Below are 24,163 nucleotides of genomic sequence, written 5' to 3'. Positions count from 1 at the left end.
TCTAACCCAAATGCCTCCAAGACATTTTCACACATCCCCTTTCAGGGGCAGGGGACAAAATCCCTCCCACCTTGTTTGAGCACTGCTGTATTAGATCACCTTTAAGTTACTTGCACATGTAATATTATGGTAGAGATTATATACACTGCAGCAGCCGTGGACATTTCAGAAGGCTGTTTGACCACAGAGGAATGTTACAGAGGTGATAGTCTAATATTCTGTAATCCTTATAGATAAAATTTTCTATAGCTCTTGTAAGCAAAAAGCAAAACAATGGAGAAAGTTCAGAAAGATTGGCAACATGAAGCTCTAGGCAGAGTGAGAGGGGCAGAAAAGTCACAGAAGTGAGGAGTGGACTCAAAGTGGCAGGATGGGCTTAGCTCTTATTCTTACAAAGATGAGTCTGAGCTGGGAAATGGTTGTCTTCTCAAATCCAAGCTGGGGGCCACTGGGAGCTCAGTCCTGCATGGGGGCACAGTCTACCAGAGCCGCGGTAGGCCTGCTGGGTTTCCTGGACACATTGGAATTCATAGAAATCTACATGGTTTTGCAGTATCTGCTGCTTTGACTGCAGTAATGGGAGAACAGTGATTTTTCCAAAGAATGCTTTTGAAGGCACAGTGAGGAGGAGTATGGTTTGCCTGAATAAATGCAGTCACTTTAGGTTCCTACTCGTTAAATGAGCAAGAAGAGAAAAGTGTAGCAGTGTTCCACCAGGTGGTGCTGTATCTGACTCATTCATCAGGCGCGGCTGAATCAGGTCTTCTGTGACCCTGTCTTTCCCAGTGTATTTTCTCTGTCCTTTTGAAATAATTGGATTGAGTCTATACTTAAAATGAAACGTATCTGCCAATTAAACAAAAATCCCATTCTACTGTTTATCTCTACTTCTGATTCAAAATATATGCATTTCTATTCCAAGCATCTTGGCACCCAAGCTCAGGTGCACAGGCACCAGAGTTTCCTGCATTCAGGACAAAAGATTTCTTCTTCCTTTCAGTTTCAATTAACGTCATCATCGGGTGATTTTATGACTGGCAAGTGCAAGCAAAACTGATAGAAAAACCTTTTAACTTTAATTTCTTCAATATTCTGCTGTTATCAGATATGAGCTTCAGGCCTATCCTCAGCAGGAATAAGTTAGGATATGAAAATGCTTTGCAGAGCTCTGAGACACAATTATGTGCTCCAAAAGAGAGCCCTATGACTTGGAGGTCTGGTAACATGACCCGTAGATGGGGAACCTGGCCATGATACGACTGAGTAGCTTCATGTCAAAAAAGAAGTCCATATTTTGAATATCGTGGGATTAACCATAATGAAAAGAATACGAAAAAGAATATATATATATGTGAGTCACTTTGCTCTACAGTAGAAATTAACATTATAAATCAACTGTACTTCAATAAAATAAATTTTTTAAAAAACCCAAGAAGTTCCAAGGGCTCTTTTAAGCAATTAGCTCTTAACTGGGTGGTTGTGAGATTCACCATCTACTGGAATTTTTAATCCCTGGGGGAGGAAAAGGATACCAGTATCTTTACCTTTTATAAATTCTTCAGGTAGGTCTGCCAGCATGTATGAGCCAAGGGAAAGAATTTCCCTGCAGCTGTCATAAGTAGGTTTTTTGGTCATTTTGTTTTGTTATAGGAAGAGAGACTATTGTTGACCCTCAGCAGAGCCTTAAATGTATAGCAAGATAGTAAGGGATCCTCCAGAAGGATGAGGTGGTAGTCACTGATGGATGGGGGAATCACTGTATTACCCTCATATCCACATCCATTTAAAACACAGTCAGAAGAAAAAGACAAATGACATGGTCTCACGGTGACGAAGGTCTCAAGGTCTCAGGCAGAGAGCAGGCAAAGTGGAAGCCAAAGGCAGAAGTAAAGAAAATGGAAGGAAAAGCAGCCCTCACTTGCTTATCATATACCTCTGTTTAAAAGTTATCAAAAGCATAACAGTGCACATGTGTCATGCATTTTCCGTCAAAATAATGAAGAGGAAGAGTGAGGACAGGCGAAAAGGCCACGACTTTGTTAGTGAAGCAAACACAATTCCACATCACAGTGGAAGGCCTAGGGCAAGGCCTGATCATACAGTGAATTTCCTTTAGAACTCACTAAAAACAGAGTTCTTCCTTTGAGTATTTTAATACAAATATATTGGTAAAAATACTTATTGAACAAATGCAAACTGTACCAATTGACTGAAAGATGTAAAGACACTGGGAAGCAGGATGGGATGGTAGAGGAGACCCTCAACCAGCGGTTTGTTCTCTATTAAGTGTTGTAAGTGCGGCCCCAGTGATGGACCTCAGGGACCTCCCCAGGATCTGTACCCGCCTTATTCCAGAGAAGCACTTCCTTAATTGTCATGTGTCTTCCCCCTGGCTCCCTTCTAGCTCCACCCATAGTTAAGATGTGAAGAAAAATAAAACTTCCCCAGTGAAATGCACTTGGGAAACACTGTACACAATATGCCCTTCTTAGAGATTTCTGCTGCCCTCGGGCATGTTTAAAGGGCATCAGAATATTTGAGAGGCTCTGGGAGAGGAGAATCTGTGTACCTGACCCAGCATTTCCCAAGTTTATATCCCCTTCCCTGTCTTTGCTTCACCCCAGAAATACTCATCAGCTTCACACAGCCAACTGGTCTCCTCCAGCAGAGTGTTTGGGAAAGGCTGTCTTACGGGTACAGGTATTGCATCTTCTTGCCACGCTGAAAGGATTACAAAGATTGGCAAGACTTACCAAGAAGTTCTACTTAATATCCTGAGAGTTCAGAGTTTTGCTTAAATTTGGCTTCTTGGTACAGTTGTTTAGCTTTTGCCCTATCATTCTCCTGATTGACACGTCGTCTGTGTTGGGAAATAATTGCTTTGTGATTCCTGTAACAACAACAACAAAACACAGAAAAACACTTTATCAGATGGGAGTAGAGTCACAAAAACAAAGAACAAACCAGTGGTTACCAGTGGGGACTGGGGGAGTAGGGGAGGGGCGATGTTGGGCTGGGAGGGTAAGAAGTTCAATGATTATGCATAAAGTAAGTAATTTGGGCTTCCCTTGTGGCTCAGCTGGTAGAGAATCTGCCTCCAATGCAGGAGACCCTGCTTTGAATCCTGAGTCAGGACGATCCCCTGGAGAAGGGATAGGCTATCCACTCCAGTATTCTTGGGCTGCCCTGGTGGCTCAGCTGGTAAAGAATCCGCCCGAAATGCGGGAGACCTGAGCTCAATCCCTGAGTTGGGAAGATTCCCTGGAGAGGAGATAGGCTATCCACTCCAGCATTTTGGCCTGGAGAAAACAATCCATGAGGTTGCAAAGAAGTCCGAAATGGCTGAGCAACTTTCTCTTTCACGTTCATTGTACAACCCGGGAAATAGAGCCAATATTTTATAATAACTGTAAATAGAGTATAAACATTAAAAACTGTGAAACACTATATGGCATGTGTGCATGCTCAGTCACTGAGCCGTGTCCGACTCTTTTTTTACCCCATGGACTATAGCCGGCCAGGCTCCTCTGTCCATAGGATTCTCCAGGCAAGAACACTGGAGTGGGTTGCCAGTGGGAGATTGTTCCCACCCAGGGACTGAACCTGTGTTCCCTTGCATTGGCAGGTGGAGTCTTTACCACTAGCCACCTGGGAAGCCCTGAAATACTATACTGTACACCTGTAATTTATACTTGACTAAAAATAAGTAAATTAATTAAAACCCCACATTATCGGGCCTTTGCATATTAAGATATGAACTGAGATAAAACACCAAGCACCCTAATTTTTACCTCCATTTTGAAAAAGCAGCCCAAACACCCATGAGATATTTAAACAGACTATATAGGCAGATTTTCCAAAGCAAAGCAAGAGATAACTAGTTCTATATCATAAACTGAGAACATACGTATGAGTCTTCCTACGGTACCACCCAGCTTTACCCTTGTTGCTTGTTCTGCGTACCACGTGCCCTTGACCCAAAATGCTGAGAATTTATTTTTACCCGTTCCCAGCATCAGCTGAAACAAGCAGATTCTGACTGACTATTTTCCAACTAAGAAATGAAGTGCTATCAAAATACAGAGAGCTGGGATTCAGTGAGTACTTAAAATTGTTACTTGATAACCTAGATTATTATTTTAAGGAGATTAACTTAAAAACTGTAGGTAGGATGGTTACATTAACCTTCATTTTTCTGAATAAAAGATAAGGGCTATTTCTAACCAAAATAAGAAAAAGAATACAAGATATGAATAGTTACTAAAATTTTGTTGGAGTGAATTTTGAAACTTTACTCTTCTAAAGCTATGAATTGTATGAATTCAAATTTTTCAGTGATATAGAATTCATTTTTATTTTAATAACCACTTAAAATTTTTTAAACTAATTAATTTGGGGCTGTGCTGGGTTCTTGTTGCTGCTCATCGGCTTTCTCTAGTCATGGCGGTGCACAGTGTCTTTCTCAGTAGTTGTGGTGCTTGGGCTTAGATATTCCTCAACATGTGGGATCTTCTTGGACCAGGGATCGAACCTGTGTCCTCTTCATTGGCAGGCAGATTCTTAACCACTGGACCACCAAGGAAGTCCCATTAACCACTTTTAATGTAAGGCTGTTCCACAAAATTCACCATGTATCATAAGAGGTTTCGGCTACCCTGAGATATTTCTCTCATAGAAAAATAAATTTGAAGAAAAAAAGGTAATGAAAGAACAGCTAAATGTTGAATGGTAAACTAACTTCAGATTCATGTGAGACAATATAATGCAATCATATCACCTATAATTTCTTGAACTTCATTCTGATTCATAGCTGGTTTCACAGCCTTGTCCCTTGAAGTAGAGGATTTTGCCCCCGTCAGGCTGTGTGTGGCCATGTATTCATTTGTGTAAAGCACTTGCATTAAATCATTAATGAACTTCTGAGGCTTGCTCTTGTTGCAACGTGCAATCTGCCATTTTTCAATCTTGAACTAAAAAATTAAAAATAATAATTGAAATAACTGAAAACGGAAAGGAATATCTGAAGAAATATATTATTCATTGAATTAATACAGATCAGAAAACAAAATCAACATTCTTTAAGGTGATGCCCATATATTTAATATATATTAATACATATATATATATCAGGGGTTAGAGTTAGATGATATTTTTGAAATAGATTCCCAATATTTATGAGGTATTTTTTCCAGCGTGTATTCAAATTCTTGTCATGTAATCTGGATTTGGTGCTTTAAGGATTATCCCACCCTCAACCATTCCTACTGAACAGAATAATGGCCCAGGACAATAACCACATCATCATCCCTGAAACCTGTGAGTGTGTCACCTTATATGGGAAAATCAGCTTTGCAGGAGTCATTAAAGGACCTTGAGATGGGGAAAGTTGGAGAGTATGCTGGGTTATTCAGAAAGGCCCAATCTAATTATGAGACGTTTTTAAATTTTACCTTTTTTACACTTAAAATTCATGTACTTTATTGCAAGTATGAATATATATTTACACACACACATACATGTATAGTTTTATGTGTATAAATATATACACACACTTAGCAGTGTCTGGTACATAATAAGCACACAATAAGTGTTTAATAATAATAAAGAAAATGGCTAACATCTATTGAGTGCTCACATGAGCCCTCTGAACGCAGAAGAGCGGGCAAGAAAGAAGACACAGAGGAAGGAGGGACTCAAAGAGTGAGAGGGGTCTGCCTGCTCTGACCGGCTCTGAAGATGGTGGAAGAAGACCACGAATCAGGGCATGGGGGAACATCCTTCAGTTTACAGCTGACAAGAAAACAGGGAGCTCAGCCGTAGCGTCACAAGAAATTGAATTCCAGAACCCACAGGGCAGGAAACAGCCTTCCCCTGAGCCTCTAGAAAGGAAAGAACTAGCCAGCACCTTGGGTTTATGGCATTTGAGTTTGTAATATTATAAATCACTCAGTTTGTGGGATCCTGTTATATCGCAGGAGGAAACTGGTACACTAAGATTCAAGTATTCTGAATGCTAGATTGTGAGCATTTACAGTTATTACTTGCTCTTGAAGGCATATTTTCCCAGGCTGATTCTAACAAACTTGTATTTTTAGCTTCTGTTTCTTGATTAAGAAAAATTGGTAGAGAAGACAAAGAATTGTGTTCAGCCAACATGTACAGGCTGAAATTCACCTGGTCTCAATAATACAGTTTTATAACCTTTAATGCATAGTTGTCCTCACTGGTTTAAGAGTTTTCTAGTTTAATAACTTCATCATTGTTCACCATTTATTTTCTAAACTGGATATTTGCTTCACAGATATTAGATTTACTGTAAAAAAATTGTTCTGTGTCATCAGACTATTATGATTGACCTAAAATTCCATAAAGTGATCTGATAAGACAATGACTATGTTGTTCTGTGGTTTTCATTTTGCCTGTAACTGCACCCCAGAGAAAGATAGGACAGTCTTCCCACTAACCTGCTTCTCATCCGTCTGATGGTCTTCCTCAGCTTTCAGGGAGATGGGTGAACCGGAATCAGAGTTAGAATTACTGCACGTAGAAGCAAAAGAATCTGGTGAGGAGTTATTCGCTGCTCTCCAGAGGGTGGATGCGGATGTGGACAGGGTTCCTCCACCCTTGAGCACTGCCTCTGCCATACCGACCAGTTCTTCAAACTGAGTGACGGCCTGCGGTAACACTAAAATGGCGAGAACAGTGTTTTTTATTGTGTGTCTATGCATAAAAGTATATAGAACAAACGGTTAACACTTGCTACATCTGGAAAATAAACATGGTAAGAACAGTGATTGGAACACATTTACTTTTTATTATTCAATAATTTAATAATTGCTGAATAATAGTTGATCAGTGTTAAATCATTTGGTTGTTGTATCCAAATATATATGCATTACTTTGTAACTAAAAAAATGCTTTTAGAAGTTGATTCTTTTTCTAATTGCTAATGGTATTACTTGAAGGTGCTTAATCTCTTGTTTGGAGACATTACTGATTGCATCACCTTCCATCAGGCCAGTTTAAGTGACAAGATTAAATAAATCGGTTTCTCACTAAATCTTCTATAATCTTAGTGTATGATTTGCCAGGGAGTCAAATGACATCAAATTATTAAAAATTTATGGCCACAATTCAAATCTATGTGTTCACATATAACAGATGGATTTTGGTAGTCAACTTGAATGTTCTTTTTGTTCCTTTTTTTAAATGGAAACTCACACATTCATAGGTTTCATGCCTCCATGTAAAATGGTCTTCTCTGTTGTTATATTTAGTTTGTTTCGTTAGGACAAATAACACTTTGTTGGAGTTGGAAGACACTTTGAACCCTGTCTAATTCAACTCCTCACTCTGTGGTTGAGGGTAATGGCTGGTAGAGAGGCGAAAAGACTGGAACTTTTTTGTATTTTTCTAAGCATATTATTGAGCTACACAATCTTTAGAATTATAGATGATTAAGACCTGAACATCAGATATAGTGATGATACATATGTCCAAATCAATACATTTAATACTATGTTAATCTGCTGTTGGACATCTAGGTTGCTTCCATGTCCTGGCTATTGTAAGCAGTGCTGTGATGAACATTGGGGTACACGTGTCTCTTTCAATTCTGGTTTCCTTGGTGTGTATGCCCAGAAGTAGGATTGCTGGGTCATAAGGCAGTTCTATTTCCAGTTTTTTAAGGAATCTCCACACTGTTCTCCATAGTGGCTATACTAGTTTGCTTTCCCACCAACAGTGTAAGAGGGTTCCCTTTTCTCCACACTGTCTCCAGCATTTATTGCTTGTAGACTTTTGGATTGCAGCCATTCTGACTGGCGTGAAACGGTACCTCATTGTGGTTTTGATTTGCATTTCTCTGATAATGAGTGATGTTGAGCATCTTTTCATGTGTTTGTTAGCCATCTGTATGTCTTCTTTGGAGAAATGTCTATTTAGTTCTTTGGCCCATTTTTTGATTGGGTCATTTATTTTTCTGGAATTGAGCTGCAGGAGTCGCTTGTATATTTTTGAGAGTAGTTGTTTGTCAGTTGCTTCATTTGCTATTATCTCCTCACATTCCAAAGGCTGGGACATGGAAGCAACCTAGATGTCCATCAGCAGATGAATGGATAAGGAAGCTGTGGTACGTATACACAATGGAGTATTACTCAGCCATTAAAAAGAATACATTTGAATCAGTTCTAATGAGGTGGATGAAACTGGAGCCAATTATACAGAGCGAAGTAAGCCAGAAAGAAAAACACTAATATAGTATACTAACACATATATATGGAATTTAGAAAGATGGTAACAATAACCCTGTATGCGAGACAGCAAAAGAGACACAGATGTATAGAACAGTCTTTTGGACTCTGTGGGAGATGGAGAGGGTGGGATGATTTGGGAGAATGGCATTGAAACATGTATAATATCATATAAGAAACGAATCGCCAGTCTAGGTTTGATGCAGGATATAGGATGCTTGGGGCTGGTGCACTGGGATGACACAGAGAGATGGTATGGGGAGGGAGGTGGGAGGGGGGTTCAGGATTGGGAACACGTGTACACCGGGGCAGATTCATGTTGATGCATGGCAAAACCAATACAGTATTGTAAAGTAAAATAAAAATTTAAAAAATACTATGTTAATAGAAAAATAATAGAAAAAAACCTGCTAAAGAAGAAAATTTTATTCTATATTTTTCAATTAACATTTGCTAAGCACCTCTCATGTGATAGCCAGTTGCTCTATCAGCAGTTATTTATTGAGCACTTAATAATATCAGACATTTAGCTAGCTTTTACTCTGCAGCAGGTGCTATTTTGGGAACTTCACTATGTTCATTCATTTACTCCTCATTGCAATTCTCTGAGAAAGGTATTAATATAATATTATCACTACCTGTAATTTATAGATGAGGAGAATGAGGCAATGAGAGATTAATTAACCCATCAGAGTCTACTCAGTGAAAAGAAGAGCCAACATTCAAATTAGGACTCTGCCAATCCCCTGCTGTAAACTGCAATGTTACACCGACTCAACATTTGCTCACCACTCTGTTGGGTGCAAGGAATGAAACTGGGAGCAAAACTAGATGTGGTCCTAGCCTTTTGGAACTGGGAAAGGTGGGGAGCACTCTTTACCTAACAGTGCTGTGTGTAAGCATTTGGCCTGCTCAGAAAGAAATCTGATCACCAGCCCTAAACCCCACCCACCACCCCCCAGTTTCTGGGAAGGAATCTCTATACCCTTGAATTTCTTCAGCAATATCAGGAGTGTCACAGTGAGCCCCTCAGAACACATCTGACTTATGTTTATGCTAAGGAGTTTCTCAGGGTGGGGACAATCATACAGCCTAGTCTTAGGGCAGAAGCTGGCGATGGCCAGAAAGCCAGAAAGACCTAGAGCCTGAGTTCAACCCTGTGAGCTGTCACTCAATCAATTATGCTTACATAATGAACCTTCCGTTAAAAACTGTGGACGCCCAAGCTCAGAGAGCTTCCTGGGTGGACAAACCTCTGTGTGTATTATTGTTAACATGTAAAGACTAGGAGGTAATGGATCCTGAGGACAGAAATTTTTCACTTGGAAACTGATCAGACCCTGCCCTATAGGTCTCTTCCAACTTTGGCTAGTTCTAATTTGTATTCTTTCCTTGTAATAAGTGTAACCATGAGTATCACAGGTTTTGGTGAATTTAATGTCTTTAGCAAATTACTGAGCCTGAGAGTGGTTTTCGAAAACCCCTGAATTTGCAGTTGGTATCAGGTGTCTCGGAGAAGGTGATGGCACCCCACTCCAGTACTCTTGCCTGGAGAATCCCATGGACGGAGGAGCCTGGTAGGCTGCAGTCCATGGGGTTGCTGAGAGTTGGACGCGACTCAGTGACTTCACTTTCATGCATTGGAGAAGGAAATGGAAACTCACTCCAGTGTTCTTGCTTGGAGAATCACAGGGACGGCAGAGCCTGGTGGGCTGCCGTCTATGTGGTCACAAAGAGTCGGACACGACTGAAGCAACTTAGCATCAGGTGTCTTAGCAGACTTGGCCATCTAGAAGACAGTGCACTTAACTTTGTGGTTTGGGTAATTGAAGGTGCATGCAAAGAAATGAAAAACTGCAGTTGTTAAGACCACTGAGGGGAGACAAGTCGCCTCTCCTCTAAGGGAAGGGGCACAGAGGGCTTCTCTGGGGCAGTCAAGAGTTACCTGAGAGCTACGGGCTGAGCAGGAATTAAATACCTGCAGTTCATCAGGAGCATAGGAAACACAAAAACACAAGTTCTGTATTTAAGGAACTGCAAGAAGGCCAAAGCTAGACTGTAAGGAGAAAAAGGGAATTTCGTATAAAGTGGGTTTTAGAAAACATTCACTGTTTTTTCTAATAATGAAAGCTGTACATGTTCATCAGAAGATGTCCTTCTTGCCAATTCTATTTCTGTATCTTTGTCATATATTTTCTTTTGTATAATTAGGACTTGCTACATCCACAGCATTGTATCATAGTTCTTTTTTTTTTAAATTAAGACCATACATTGAGTATCTTACCTATTTTATTAAATCTTGGAAAATATGACCTTTTGAGGTATAATTTGCTTAGCATCAAAGGCAAGATCTTACATGAAGTCTGAACAGGATATAAGTAGGTATGGGGGATGAGTTTGACAGAAGGATAAACCCAATTAGCACACACTAATAAGCTCATAGAATGTTTCTGTCTGCCCAGAAAGTTGCCTCATGTTCTTTCCAAATTAATTCCTGGACTCACCTCAAAAGCAACGACTAATGTGACTTCTTTACCTGTTCTAGAATTCCATGTAAATGGATACAAGTGGTATATTCTCCTTTTCTTGGTCTGATTTTTGCTCTGCATAACGTTTTGAGATTCATTCATGTTGTGCCAGTTATTCACTCTTTTTTTTAGGAGGATGAATATTATTTATTTTTTATTGAATTATACGTTATTTATTTATTTATTGAAGTATAGTTGATTGACTTGAGAGTTCCTTGGACTGCAAGGAGATCAAGCCAGTCAATCTTAAAGGAAATCAACCCTGAATATTCAATGGAAGGACTGATGCTGAAGCTGAAGCTCCAAAACTTTGGCCACCTTATGTGAAGAGCCAACTCATTGGAAATGACCTTGATGCTGGGAAAGATTGAGGGCAAAAAGAGGAGAGGGCAACAGAGGATGAGATGGTTGGATAGCATTACCAACTAATGGGCATGAATTTGAGCAAATTCCAGGAGACAGTGAAGGACAGGGAAGCCTGGCATGCTGCAGTCTATGGGGTCACAAAGAGTAGGACACGACTTGGTGGCTGAGTAACATCAACAAATAGTTGATTTACTATGTTTCAGGTATATAACAAAGTGATTCAGTTATATACACACACACACACATACACACACATATATTCATTCTTTTCCAATTAAACATACACTTTAATGATTTCCTAATATTTCAAGGTATTGATTCCTGTAATTTATTTAAATGCTCCTTTTTTTCCTTTTTGGAATTTAAGTTGCTTCAGTTTTTCTTGATTATAGACAACATTCTTACGAACCATTTGCCAGAAACATCTATACATGTATCTCTGATCATAGCGATAACTACAAATTCCTGAAAGCGTAACAATAGGCTCAGAGGTATGAATGTTTCTAAGACTCAGTCAATATTGTTGAATGGCTCTCCAGAATCTTCCAACTTACGTGCCCACTAGTAAGGTACGAGGTCAGCCATGTCACTGCACTATCAACAAGAGATGTTCATTATGAACAATGATCTTCACTATTTTGATAGCTAAAATTTTAGAATAGATTTGCAGACATGGTGGGGGTTGGGGAGGAGAGGGTGAGATGTATGGCAAGAGTAACATGGAAACTTACATTACTGTATATAAAATAGATAGCCAACAGGAATTTGCTGTGTGGCTCTGAGAACTCACACAGGGGCTCTGTATCAACCTAGAGGGGTGGGATGGAGAGGTAGATGGGAGGCAGCTTCAAAAGGGAGGGGATATATGTATACCTATGGCTGATTCGTGTTGAGGTTTGACAGAAAACAACAAAACTCTGTAAAGCAATTATCCTTCAATAAAAAATTAATTAATTAAAAAATTTTAGTACAACTTAAATTGCAATTATTTTATTATTGTGAAGTTAAGTATTTATTGATTGATTATTTGAACTTATCCTATGAGATAGCTATTAGACCAAGGAATGTTAGTACTTTTTCTATTTTATAATATGCTAGACGGCTTTTGTAAAGTGCTTATAGGAGTGCCTCCTGCACTATAAGCAGAATGTATTAGCCTTGCTTTTATTATTAATTTCCTTCCGTCTTAAGAACTTTAATTTTTCATCAGTTACAATTATTTTTCTTGGAGTGTTTATTTTAATTTTAGTATGTTTTATAAGCAGACACATATTTTAAGTTTTTATTTTAGTTAAAAGTAGTAGTCTTTTCCCTAACATACTATTTATTTGTTTAGAAAGCCATTCAGATCAGTTAAATATTCACTCACATATTTCATACAGTCTAAACATCTTTCCACAAGTAAGCTTTCTTTCTCCCTGTATATATATATTTTCTAATCTTTAATGGAAATGCGTAAACACACATACACAAAATAGTAAACTCTCATGTACTCCATGCCCCAGTTCCAACTCATGGCCAATCTTATTACACCTGTACCTCCGTCTTCTTTCTCCTCACCTGCAAAATTACTTCAAGCAAATCACAGCCATCATTTTATTTTATCTGTAAATATTTTCGTGTATATCACTGAAGGTCAGAAATTAAATATATATATATATATATATAAAACCATAACGCAATTGTTACAACCAGAAATACTTAGCAATAGTTTTTGAATATCATTAAAAAACAAACTAGCAAATGATCAGATTTCTCCTTGTTGTTGTCTTTGTTGTTTTCAGTTTGTTTGAATCAGAATCCAAATAAAGTCCACATATTACAATTCGTCGGGCTTCCAAAGTGGTGCAGCGGTAAAGAGTCTGCCTGCCAATACAGGAGATACAGGAGACACAGGTTGGCTCTCTAGGTCAGAAAGATCCCCTGGAGTAGGAAATGGCAACCCACTCCAGTATGCTAGCCTGGAGAATTCCGTGGGTAGAGGAGCCTGGAGGGCTACATTCCTTGGTGTTGCACAGTTGGACACAGCTAAGCACACACGCTAATACAATCCATTGCTGTCTCTTACAAACTATGCTTTTCCTTTCCCTCTTCTAGTTTTTCCCTTGTGATTTATAGTTGTTTTTCGTTGTTGTTCAGTCGCTCAGTTGAATCTGACTCTTTGCCACCACATGGACTGCAGCACACCAGGCTGTTAGTTGAAGAAACTGAGTCCTTCGGCCTGCAGGGTTTCCCACAGTCTGGATTTTGCTGATCGCACCCTTAAGAGAGTGTTTCACATATTCTTTTGTTCCTTGTACTTGGTGTAAATTGGTAGTTAGATCTAAAGGCTTGGAAGTTTAAAAATACTTCCAACAGAGGGCATTGAATGTATGATAACCTTTTGTTGTAATATTAGTGGTCAATGGTTTTTCCAGTGGTCATGTATGGATGTGAGAGTTGGACTGTGAAGAAAGCTGAGAGCTGAAGAACTGATGTGTTTGAACTGTGGTGTTGGAGAAGACTCTTGAGAGTACTTTGGACTGCAAGGACATCCAACCAGTCCATTCTAAAGGAGATCTGTCTTGGGATTTCTTTGGAAGGAATGATGCTAAAGCTGAAACTCCAGTACTTTAGCCGCCTCATGCGAAGAGTTGACTCATTGGGAAAGACTCTGATGCTAGGAGGGATTGGGGGCAGGAGGAGAAGGGGACAACAGAGGATGAGACAGCTGGATGGCATCACCGACTCGGTGGTGATGAACTCTGGGAATTGGTGATGGACAGGGAGGCCTGGCGTGCTGCGATTCATGGGGTTGCAAAGAGTTGGATACGACTGAGCAGCTGAACTGTACTGAACTGAATGATCACTGCCTAGATTCATTAAATTACAAAGGGTTATGAAATGGTGATATCCTAATTCTTTTCTTCTTCATTTAGCTAAAATTCTTCCACCAAGGGAAACTTTCTCTCATCAACTATTTGGTTACCCTGAGGTTAATTTCTATAATAATGGCAGGATAAACACTTGATTTTTCAGTCTGTATTTGCCAGTTTTCAAAACAATGAGTTGGTTCTTTCAGATGGTCATTAAGTTTTCTCTCTTTTGAATGAACTCATGCATGTAAACACACATGAAAACCAATTGCCACAGTCATTATTATTGATGCTTCAATGATAATTTTTGGCCAGTAGGAACCTCTTCCAGTTGACGTGTTCACATGGTCTTTGCTGACCTCCTTCTTTCCCAATAGGACAACATTTTCATCTGCATTTCCTTTCAACGCTCCTGACAAGGCTCATCTTGTCCATTTCCTGGGCAAGTTCTGGAATCAGCTGTTTCTCCAGGGAACCCCAGATCCTTTTAGTGGGAAACAGTATTTCGAGACCATAACCCAGGTGCTAGAAGTGCTCTTTGCTATTGGTTTCTTGTTTCTAAGCCTCTTCAGTGAATATTATCAGAAAATATGCATTATTAATTTTCAAAAATAAAATTCATCTTGTATTGAAACTCATTCAAATTCAGAACATGAAGTTTTAAGTTAAACTGTATGGTTATGTTTTTAGTATGCCATATGGTGTGAAATGAGAGCCTAACTTAAACCTGCCCCTCCCCCAACACTGGAATGTCAGTTTGCCCAGCATCCTTTGTTGAATAATTCATCCTTATCCTAAACGGCTTGCAGGACTCACTACGTAGTAAATTGCCAGGCTCACTATGAAATGAAAATGCAGGACTCCTTGTTCAAAGCTTCTTCAGAATTTGAATCTGATGACAGCAACACCTTTAACAAGCATGTGGGGCTTTCGTATGAGCAGAGCCCTGTGTGGCTGTGCTGGTTGCCGTACAGCAAGAAGCAAACACTCTATGCACTTGCCTTGCCAGCCTGTGCTCTGAATGCGTTGCATGTCACCCAGGGCAGTCCTTTCATCATTTCCATTTATCTCACACTCAGCTACACAGCTAGTAGGTGGCAGGGCCAGGGTTTGAACCCAGATGCTTGATCCCTCTAAACCATGCCCGTGTGCCCTAGTGGCTCTGGGACATTTATTCTCTGTGTGGAAGGCATTATCTGGGAATGTGTGTTCTTTTCCATTGATCTGCTGCCTCCTGTCCTAGCAAGTTGCTTGGAATTATCAGAACCACATGGTTTCATGTTGACAGTATGCCCTCAGATTCTTTTTCAGAATATTCTTACTTGGTTTTGCCTATTAATCCTTTCAGGTTAACTTTAGAATAATTATTGTCAAATTATCCCAAAGATAAAAACCCAAAACAAAGCAATTATTGACACTTTGACTGGGATTCTATTCCATTTTGACTGGGATGCCATTGAACTGGCATCTTCTCATCTATGAATTTGAGGTCTTTCGATTCAGATTTTGTATTTTTTTTTTGTTTGTTTATCTGTGACCACACTGAGTCTTTGTTGCTGCATGCGGGCTTTCTCTAGTTGTGGAGGGCGGGAGCTCCTCTCCAGCTGTGGTGTGAAGGCTTCTCTTGTTGCGGAGCATAGGTTCTGGACTGCAGGCTCGTTAACTGTGGCGCACCAGCCTTGTTGTCCCGAGGTATGCGGGATCTTCCTAGTCCAGGGATCGAACCTGCGTCCACTGCATTAGCAGGAGGCTTCTTAACCACTGGGCCATCAGGGAAGTGCAGATTTGTGTATTTCTCTGTTGAGGTTTTAATTTCCCATCATAGATCCTACACATTCTGTGCCCAGTTGCTAGCTGTGTCTGACTCTTTGTGACCCTATGGACTGTAGCCCTCCAGGCTCCTCTGTCCACGGGATTTCCCAGGCAAGAATCCTGGAGCAGGTTGCCATTTCCTCCTCCAGGGGATCTTCATCTTCCCAACCCAGGGACTGAAACTGTGCCTGTGTCTCCTGCATCACCTGCATTGGCAGGCGGGCTCTTTACCACTGAGCCACCAGGAAGCCAGCACATTTCTTGTTAGGGTAACTAGTAGATATTTTATAGCCATTTGTAATCAATATGTGTCGATTCTTTTTATTTTTTAGGGATATAACCAGCCGTTTCTGATCTTTAAGAAAACTACTGATAGATTTGGGGTACGTATTATGTACTAGCATTTATTTTTTAAATACAATAGGCTTATAATGAAAAATAGGAGTCCTCTGCCCTACTGCTGGGAGAAGGCAATGGCCCCCCACTCCAGTACTCTTGCCTGGAAAATCCCATGGATGGAGGAGCCTGGTAGGCTGCAGTCCATGGAGTCACTAAGAGTCGGACACGACTGAGCGACTTCCTTTTCACTTTTCACTTTCATGCATTGGAGAAGGAAATGGCAACTCACTCCAGTGTTCTTGCCTGGAGAACCCCAGGGACGGGGGAGCCTGGTGGGCTGCCGTCTCTGGGGTCTCCCAGAGTCGGACACGACTGAAGCGACTCAGCAGCAGCAGCCCTACTGCTGCCACTCTGGATTACCTAGTGCTTTAGAGGGAGAATTTCTAATTCATTTACCTGTTTCTCTGGTCATTGCCATTACAGTCTTTAATAATAAGAATAAGCATAACCAACTACTCTTTTTTTTCAGATTCATACAATTGTTTACTGACTTTCAACTCCAGTCATCTCTCTCCTGGAACCCCCTCCACCTCTGAACCAGCTGCTTCCAGCCCACTGTGGAGCTGTTCCCCTGGAGTGTCCCCTCACTATTAGTCTGGGGCTGCTCTCTGTCCCTCTCCTGAACTGGACCACCATTTTCAGATGGACTTTCTAGATTCACTGTCTCATTTAGAGGAACACACCCTCCCTTAATTTTTGAAAAAGGAAGCGCAGGAAGAACACTGAGCCGTTTTAAGTGTGGCAGTATCATTATTCTGTCCTCACACTTGGTTGATGGTTTCACTGGGTATAGAGGTCTAGGTTTAAATCATTTCTCCTCAGAATGTTAAAGGCATTGCTCAATTGCCTTGGAACTTCCAGTGTTGCTGGTGAAAAGTCCAACAACATCTGACCCCCATGCCTTAGCAGGTAACACGCTTGCTCCCTCTGAAAGCTTCTGGATCTTCCCTTCCTAGTGTTCTGAAACTTCACGTTATTGTGCCTTAAATAAGCCTTTTTGCTTTTGGTGGCATCTTTTAGTCTAGAATTTTATGTCTTTCAGTTCTAGAAGTGTACTGTATTTGTTTTTAAGATAATTTCTCCCTTTTCTGTCTCCTCTCTATCAGGACCTCTTTTCTTTGGATGTTTGACCTCCTGGACTCATTCTCTGTTTTTCCTAATCTCTTTTATTTCCCTTTTCTTCGTCTCCTTGTTGCGATATCTATAAGACTTTCTTAACTTTCACTTCCAGACATTTTATTGATGTCTTTCACTGTTCCTTCCTTAAACCACCCGTTTCACGGAGCCTCCCTCTGCTCCCAGCATTTTCTCTGTTTCCTGTGACCTCACTTTCCCCCTTTGTTTCCATCTCCGCATTACATGTTAGGGGAGTTCCCCCAATGATCACACCCCTTCCCTCAACTGTGCCCAGTGTCCCTGAGTTCATGGCTTTGGATCAGCCTCTCCTAAGAGAGCACACCCGTCCTTTGCTGCGGGAAGGGTGGAAGTTGCCAGCTGCACAGGAGAAATGTGAGACTTTGGGTCCTAAAGGGTTTTGAGGAAGTTTTTCAATGACTCCTCCAGTTTTCACACTATCAGAACTAACATAATCCCTTTCTCAAGCACAATTCTAAGCCTTCTGTGTTTCTCAGCTGTGATGTGGCTTATTTCCTTTGACTTCCTCTTCCTCCGTCCCCTGCCTGTACCTCCCCCCCTGCATCACAGACACCGAGCTTTCAGATTTCTCCAGATGGACTCAGTTACCACTCATCCATCTGCTCTCAGCTTCTCAAATTCTATCGGCATCTTTTATCTGCTGTGGTCTCCTTTTGAGTTTTCTTGGTCCTTGTGGTTTTATGCATTTTAAGTTTCTTTTTCATAGGATTTCAAGAAAACAGGGAGATTCACACATTTAACTAAAGCTTTGTTAAAAATCAGAAACAAAGGGAGACCAGCCTTGAAAATTCCCCAAGCAGACAAAACCAGTTAATCACACAAACAAGGCTTAATTTAGCTTGTTTTGCAAGACTTAACTTGTCCTGGGCCATTTCTTGTTTTCATCTCTGAAAAATCATAAGCAAAACTTGAACTTCTTCCCAAGGTTGATATCAGGCAACCACTGACCAATTCCCTGCCATTAAAAACAATTCTAATATTATAACCAATATTATAAAGACGTGTAAACAGTCACTGCTTTCTCACTATACAAGCTGCTTTATAAAAGTATACCCCTGAGCCTCATTCCATATTCTGATTTGAGTGCTCCTGATTAGCAAACTGTCTTTTTGATGTGAGCACAATAAACTTTTAATGATTACTACTTCAGTGATCCATTGGTTTTACTTTGCCTATGTCTGAAACTTCGACAGCTTTCTGCTATATTTAATGAACCTCGGCAAAACTTAATTGAGTTTTCCTTCTTTACTGACATCTCTTTAGTTAATAGAGTTGAGTTTTCAGCTAAGGCATTATTTTTCCTGGGTATATATTCACCCTTTACACATAGTAACAATTTAATAGCATTCTGTACAGAAGAGATATCACTTCTTTCCTTCTCTATCTTATTGTGCTGGTTAGTTGTGGTTCACAAGATCTGTTTCAAATGTTTAACATGTGCACACAGAGCCCACACATCTGCCATCCTGAACGTCTAGAATGGCATATATGTTCTGCCATATTTCTTAGTAGGCTTTATGGACAGAAAAACTGATTCTTAGTTCAAAGAATACTGCTGAGCAAAAGATGACTAACCACCATGCACTCTTCTCTCAGATCCCTTTCTTACTTGGATTATACATGAAATTTCAACTTTTTGATATCGTCCTACTTCCCAGCTGTAGATTCACAAGGAGGCCTACTATGACCCACATTTAAAACAAACACGCTCGCTCTCTCTCAAATCCCCACCCTCCTTGACCACCTATTTTTTTCCCATAGCTTTTTCCACTAGCTAACATAGTATGTAATTTATTTAATCACCATCTTTCATGATCTTGATTGCTTGCCTCACTGGAATGGGAGTTTCACGAGAGCAGGGATCTTTTGCTATTTTGTTCACTGGGTTTCCCTAGGCACCTACAGCAGTGCCTGATATATAGAGGACTTTATAAATACCGGCTGAATGAAGACACGCATGCATGAACGCTGCAGTGGCAGCTGGCAGTCCCTGGCTCTTCCTCTTTGCCTGAAGCCCAGCCAATAGCCAATCTCACCTTGGTTTCCAGGAGTACATTCGAGTGTGTGCACACGCGAGGGGCGGACAACATTAAATGCGGAATAGAGGGTTTAGGGTTGCAAATACCAGAGAGGAGACAAAGCAAGGGAGGGGGATAAAAAGTGTTGTGAGGGAAGAGGGGCTGATAGTTTAAATGGAGAGAGTAAGTCAGGGCAAAAATGAATTTAGAGTGAAGTCTTGAAGTATGTGGGGGTACAAACCACATGGATATCTGGGGGAGTAACATCCCAGGCCAAGGAGAAAGTTGGTGCAGAGACCCTGAAGTCAGATCACCTCTGATGTATTCAGAGGGAAAACCAGCGGTCCAGGGTGGGTTGAATCACAAAGAAGGAGGGGGAGAGAATAGAAAACAAGGCTAGAAAGGTAGGTGGCAGGGAGGTGCCTGGGTCATGTAAGGACTCTAGGTCATAAAACTGACCTTGGTTCTTCCCCCTGTGAGGTGGACATGCACCAAAGAGTTTTCAGGGAGGAACGGCATGAGCTGGCCTCCAAGGAGCAGGGTTGTAACTGCTGCGTATTGAGAGGGGACTGCACAGGAGCATGAGCTAAAGGGCAAGACCAGGGAGAAAGCCGCCGTGATAGCCGGGGGAGAGATGCTGGTGATCTGGACTAGTCTAAACCAGAGATATTCTGAAGGGGAAGTTGGTAGGATTTGCCAAGAGACTGAGTGTAGGATGTCAAAGCACTACAAGATAGCATCGTGATTTTTGACTTGAGAAACTTTCACCACGCAGTTAGCCTTAACCAAGACAAGGAAGAAGGAAATACCGAGCAGGTGGAGGGGACGGCTGGGCACACGGACGGGACAGGCGGGCCTGAGATACCTGCCAGTCATGCAAATACAGCCAGACAGAGTCGGGAGCTAAAGGGGGAAGTCCAGGCCAGAGGTACGTCTGAGAATCAGTTACTGTTGAATTTAACACCATAGAATCGGACATGAGCCCCTGCGGATTGCACGCAGACAGCAAAGAAAGGAGTCCAAGGGCTGAGCCTGGGCATCCTTAGATATTTGGAGGGTCAAATGATGAAATGAGGCAGACACACAGACCAGGGTGGAAAGCTCAGCAGCACATGAGGAAACAGGTGTCCTCGAAGCCAAGGGAGGAGAGGATGCCAAGGCGTCAAAAGTAGCAGGCACTTAATGGGCCCCTTCAGAAATGACCTTTGGGGTCAGCAATATGGAATATTGTGGACTGAACTGTGTATCCCCCAAAAAGAGATGCTGAAGTCTAACCTCCAAAATCTCAGAGTGTGACCCTATTTGGAAACAGGGTCTTACAGATGTAATCAAGTTAAAATGAGGTAGGCCTTAATCCAAAATGACTGACATCCTTATAAAAAGGAAAACTGCAAAAATCTCACCAGGAAAAACCATCAGTTATAAAAATGCAATATTTAAGATGTAAAAAATAAAGAGAGAATAGCTTGTTGGTGGAATAAATATCTTATTTCCATTCACATCTCCCTGTTTCTACTTAAAACTAAGAAGCCTTCAACTTAACCAATAACTGCAGGAAGGCATCTGAGCCATCCCACTGTGTCGATCTAGCTCACGACATTATTCTGCCTCCTGCCATTTCTGTCTCCCAGAATGCTGCACGATCGTCTTCTTTATTTCCATGGCCACAGCCCTGTGCGAGGCTGCCATCCTGCTAGTATGAGGTCTGGAACACCTTTCAGAGTGGTTCTCCCCACTTTCCTTTCTGTGCTCCTTGCCCTTATTCTGTACACAGCAGCCAGAGGGATGTATTTTCAAAATACACTATGTGTTTACTGTTTTATGTTGGAAAGAATGCTTTCCAACACAGAATATAATTCAGCTGTAAAAATAGTGCCTGATGCTGAACTACAAATGGGAAACATAACTAAAAAAATAAACACTTAAACATAATATGTTGATAGGTTCTGCCAAAAGGCATTATACCAGGGGAGTTTTAATTTTCTTGGGCCTCTCTTTCTCCTTTGTAAGTCTTCAATAGAATGGGATTATTTTTCACTCCTCCCAATTCTAAATCTGAAATTTAATATATGGAATCTTTAATTCCAGTGATTCTATAAGAGATCACCACAGGCCCCGTTTTCTAGCGCTTCATTAGCAGAGGGGAACGAGATAAGTACATCGTGAACACATTAATCTATCTCTTGTCTAACTGATCTTTTCTGTCTAGGCCTATATTAAATGCTCAGTAAATATTTGTTGTACATTGTTAAATGAATACAACATTTGGTATTTTTTAGGAATAATCTAAAATTTTCTAAGCAATAAACTGAGGATTTGATAGAGTGTATTCATGTTAAATTGCATAATCAGATTTTCTTAAAATGTAGTTTTTAAGTTTTTCTCTAAGGCACTGATTTTTTCATTCTTAACAACTGATTTAAATACTTTCCATTCATCAGGTATTTTTCTTTTTATCTAAAAATGTCAATTTTCTCCAGGTTTACCTTGCAGCATGACCAAAGACTGTCGAAGGCGGCTGTTTTCTTTCCGGATGTTTGTTAGTTTTTGTTTCAGCCTTTTTATTTTTGTGCACAATTCCTCCTTTGACAGTTCTGCTAGAGGCTCTTCATCCTCACTGGAGCTTTCACCAGGCAGAAAGGCATTTCCCGAATATGGGTCTCTCTAAAATACAAGGCAGGCACAACAAAAGCATCAAGGCAGCTTTGTGGTTTATCCTGTGTTCTGGATGCTGCTGGGACTTAATCAGACCTACAGGCTCCTGCTCTCCCAGGAGGGAGCTGGGTCCTTGCAAGCGATCTAGCCTCAGCCTGGTCCTCCACCATGCAGGGGAGCTCAGAGTAGGGGAGGACATCAAAGCTTCACACACACGTCTTTCTCAAAACAGTCATCAGGATTCTGACTTTCAGCTTAATGTCAGTGAAAAACACAAAGTAGAAAAATAGAATAAAAGAGCAGAAACAACCAGAGTGCTATTCAGATCTTCATAACTCATCCACATCCTCCATTTTTCTCCCATTGTCTCATCCTCAGCCTCTCTGTTGAGACTAAGCCATGGTGCCAATTTGGGAGTTTATTCCACCAGAGAAAGGAGAGAGATTTACCCAGAACAAAGCACTCATGTTTACCTTTTAGTTTAAAAGATATATTTTGAGGACAGCAGGACAACAGTCTGCAATGTGTACACTTGAGCTGTAAAACCTAGGCTGTGTAGAGAAAGAGAAAAATTTTCTCAAATTATAAAGCTTATCTTTATATTTATATAAATCTAAATCTGGGAAATTACAACAGAATAGAATTTATAAAGGTCCAAACCTAGAAGCCTGGAGTATGTTTATAAAAATAAACTTCAAAGGAGAAGAGATAGAGGCACGTGTACACCTGAAACTGACACAGCACTGTCAATCAGCCACACTACAATACATTTTATGTAGAGAGAGAGATAAAGGCGTGGCATCAAGAAAGCTCCTGCTGAACAGGAGGGGGAGAGATGTCCTGGGGCCGGGTTGAGGAGCAAGAGGGATTAGGGACAAGAAAGACAGAAACATTCGTGTCTGCTCTTCCTGCCCTGACCTTTGTGGGAATGGAGGTGGATCACCAGGGTCAGGGTAGATGCCAGAAACATCCAGATGAATGAAGGCAGTCTAGACAGCAGAGCCGGCTCCAGGCTTTTCAGCGCCCCATAAATGCCTCAAATGGGCTCCCTGTCCAGCACCATCAGGGCGACACAGTGCCCTTCTGGGCCCCAGATCAGAAATGGCCAAAAGGGGTGTGTGGCCAGGTGAACCAGAGACAGTGTCCAGACCCCTCGGAGATCAGGCAAAGCAGCTGGAGAATCCGAATGGTCCCTGTGTCCCGGTCAGGAACTGGGTACGTGCTGGGGAAACAGGGGGACAGAGAGGCTACAGTGGCAGAACCTTACAGAAGATGGCAGTGGGTTCCAGCACGGCAAACATCAGTAGACAGTGCCAACAGGCCCCCCGGGGGGCTGGAGGGACCCCTGTGCCTCAGCAGTCACAGTACGGACACCCAGGAACCGCAAAGAAGACTCGAGCCCGGGCGGAAGAGCAGCCGCCCCTCCGCAGACGCTGCGTGACGTAGAAGACTCCTCAAAACTTGAATCATTTCTTAGAAAAAAACAGGAAGCGGAGGAGGGGGAGAGTCTAGTCTCACTGAGACTTAAATCATACCAATATCTCAAAGGGACTTTTGAACCCCGGAAGACTCTAACTGTAATTCACTGTCAATGGACAAGTTCAAATTTCCCATCCCCCCACTTCCTTGTCAAGCAGGGAAGGAGAATTGAAAGCCAGGTAGGATCAGTTATAGGAAATACAATTTTGTTTTTGTATGATTGGTAATGTATACATTTAACCTCACTCCTTATTTTACAAATATACAAATCTATATATGTGTATATATTTCATTATTCCATATATGTATGTGACATATATTATATATATATATATATATACTGGTAATGAAAGTGACTATTGTCCTATGTGGGCAAGTAGTTAATGTATACACAGTAGATACATAAATTTTAAATTAAAAGGTGATAGATTTGGTTAAATAGAAATGAAATATTTTTGAAAAAACTGAAGGATGCCTATTGAGGTCATAATTCTATGCAGAGCAATTGGAAAAAAAGCAGAATACATGATCTAGTTCTTGCAGCAATTTCATACAAGAGAGAAATAAAATCAAGCTAAAGCGAATCCATTTGTAAACATCATTGGAAGACAAAGTTAATAGACAATAGATTTAGCTGCTGCTGC

The 24,163-nt window shown here is 41.0% G+C and overlaps 1 protein-coding gene across 3 annotated transcripts in view; it reads right to left on the bottom strand.

Moving 5' to 3' along the window:
• Positions 1-24,163, bottom strand: part of BEND6 (BEN domain containing 6) — a 61,239-nt gene that overhangs the window by 12,422 nt on the left and 24,654 nt on the right. For 2 of the 3 annotated variants that reach the window (XM_018038690.1, XM_005696184.2), the window contains exons 3-6: positions 21,872-22,049; positions 6,465-6,685; positions 4,778-4,970; positions 2,754-2,890 (exon numbers count right to left, since the gene is read on the bottom strand). In XM_018038690.1, coding sequence (XP_017894179.1) covers positions 2,763-2,890; positions 4,778-4,970; positions 6,465-6,685; positions 21,872-22,049 — 720 coding nt within the window. In that variant the 3' untranslated portion in view covers positions 2,754-2,762. Of the gene's footprint in view, positions 1-2,753; positions 2,891-4,777; positions 4,971-6,464; positions 6,686-21,871; positions 22,050-24,163 lie in introns of those variants that run through there. The other variant, XM_013973936.2, reaches the window with a different exon arrangement.

The sequence above is a fragment of the Capra hircus genome, chromosome 23 (genome assembly GCF_001704415.2).
Source record: "Capra hircus breed San Clemente chromosome 23, ASM170441v1, whole genome shotgun sequence".
NCBI lineage: Eukaryota > Metazoa > Chordata > Mammalia > Artiodactyla > Bovidae > Capra > Capra hircus.
Note: the sequence above shows the minus strand (reverse complement) of the source record. Positions and strands in the feature narration are given on the sequence as shown.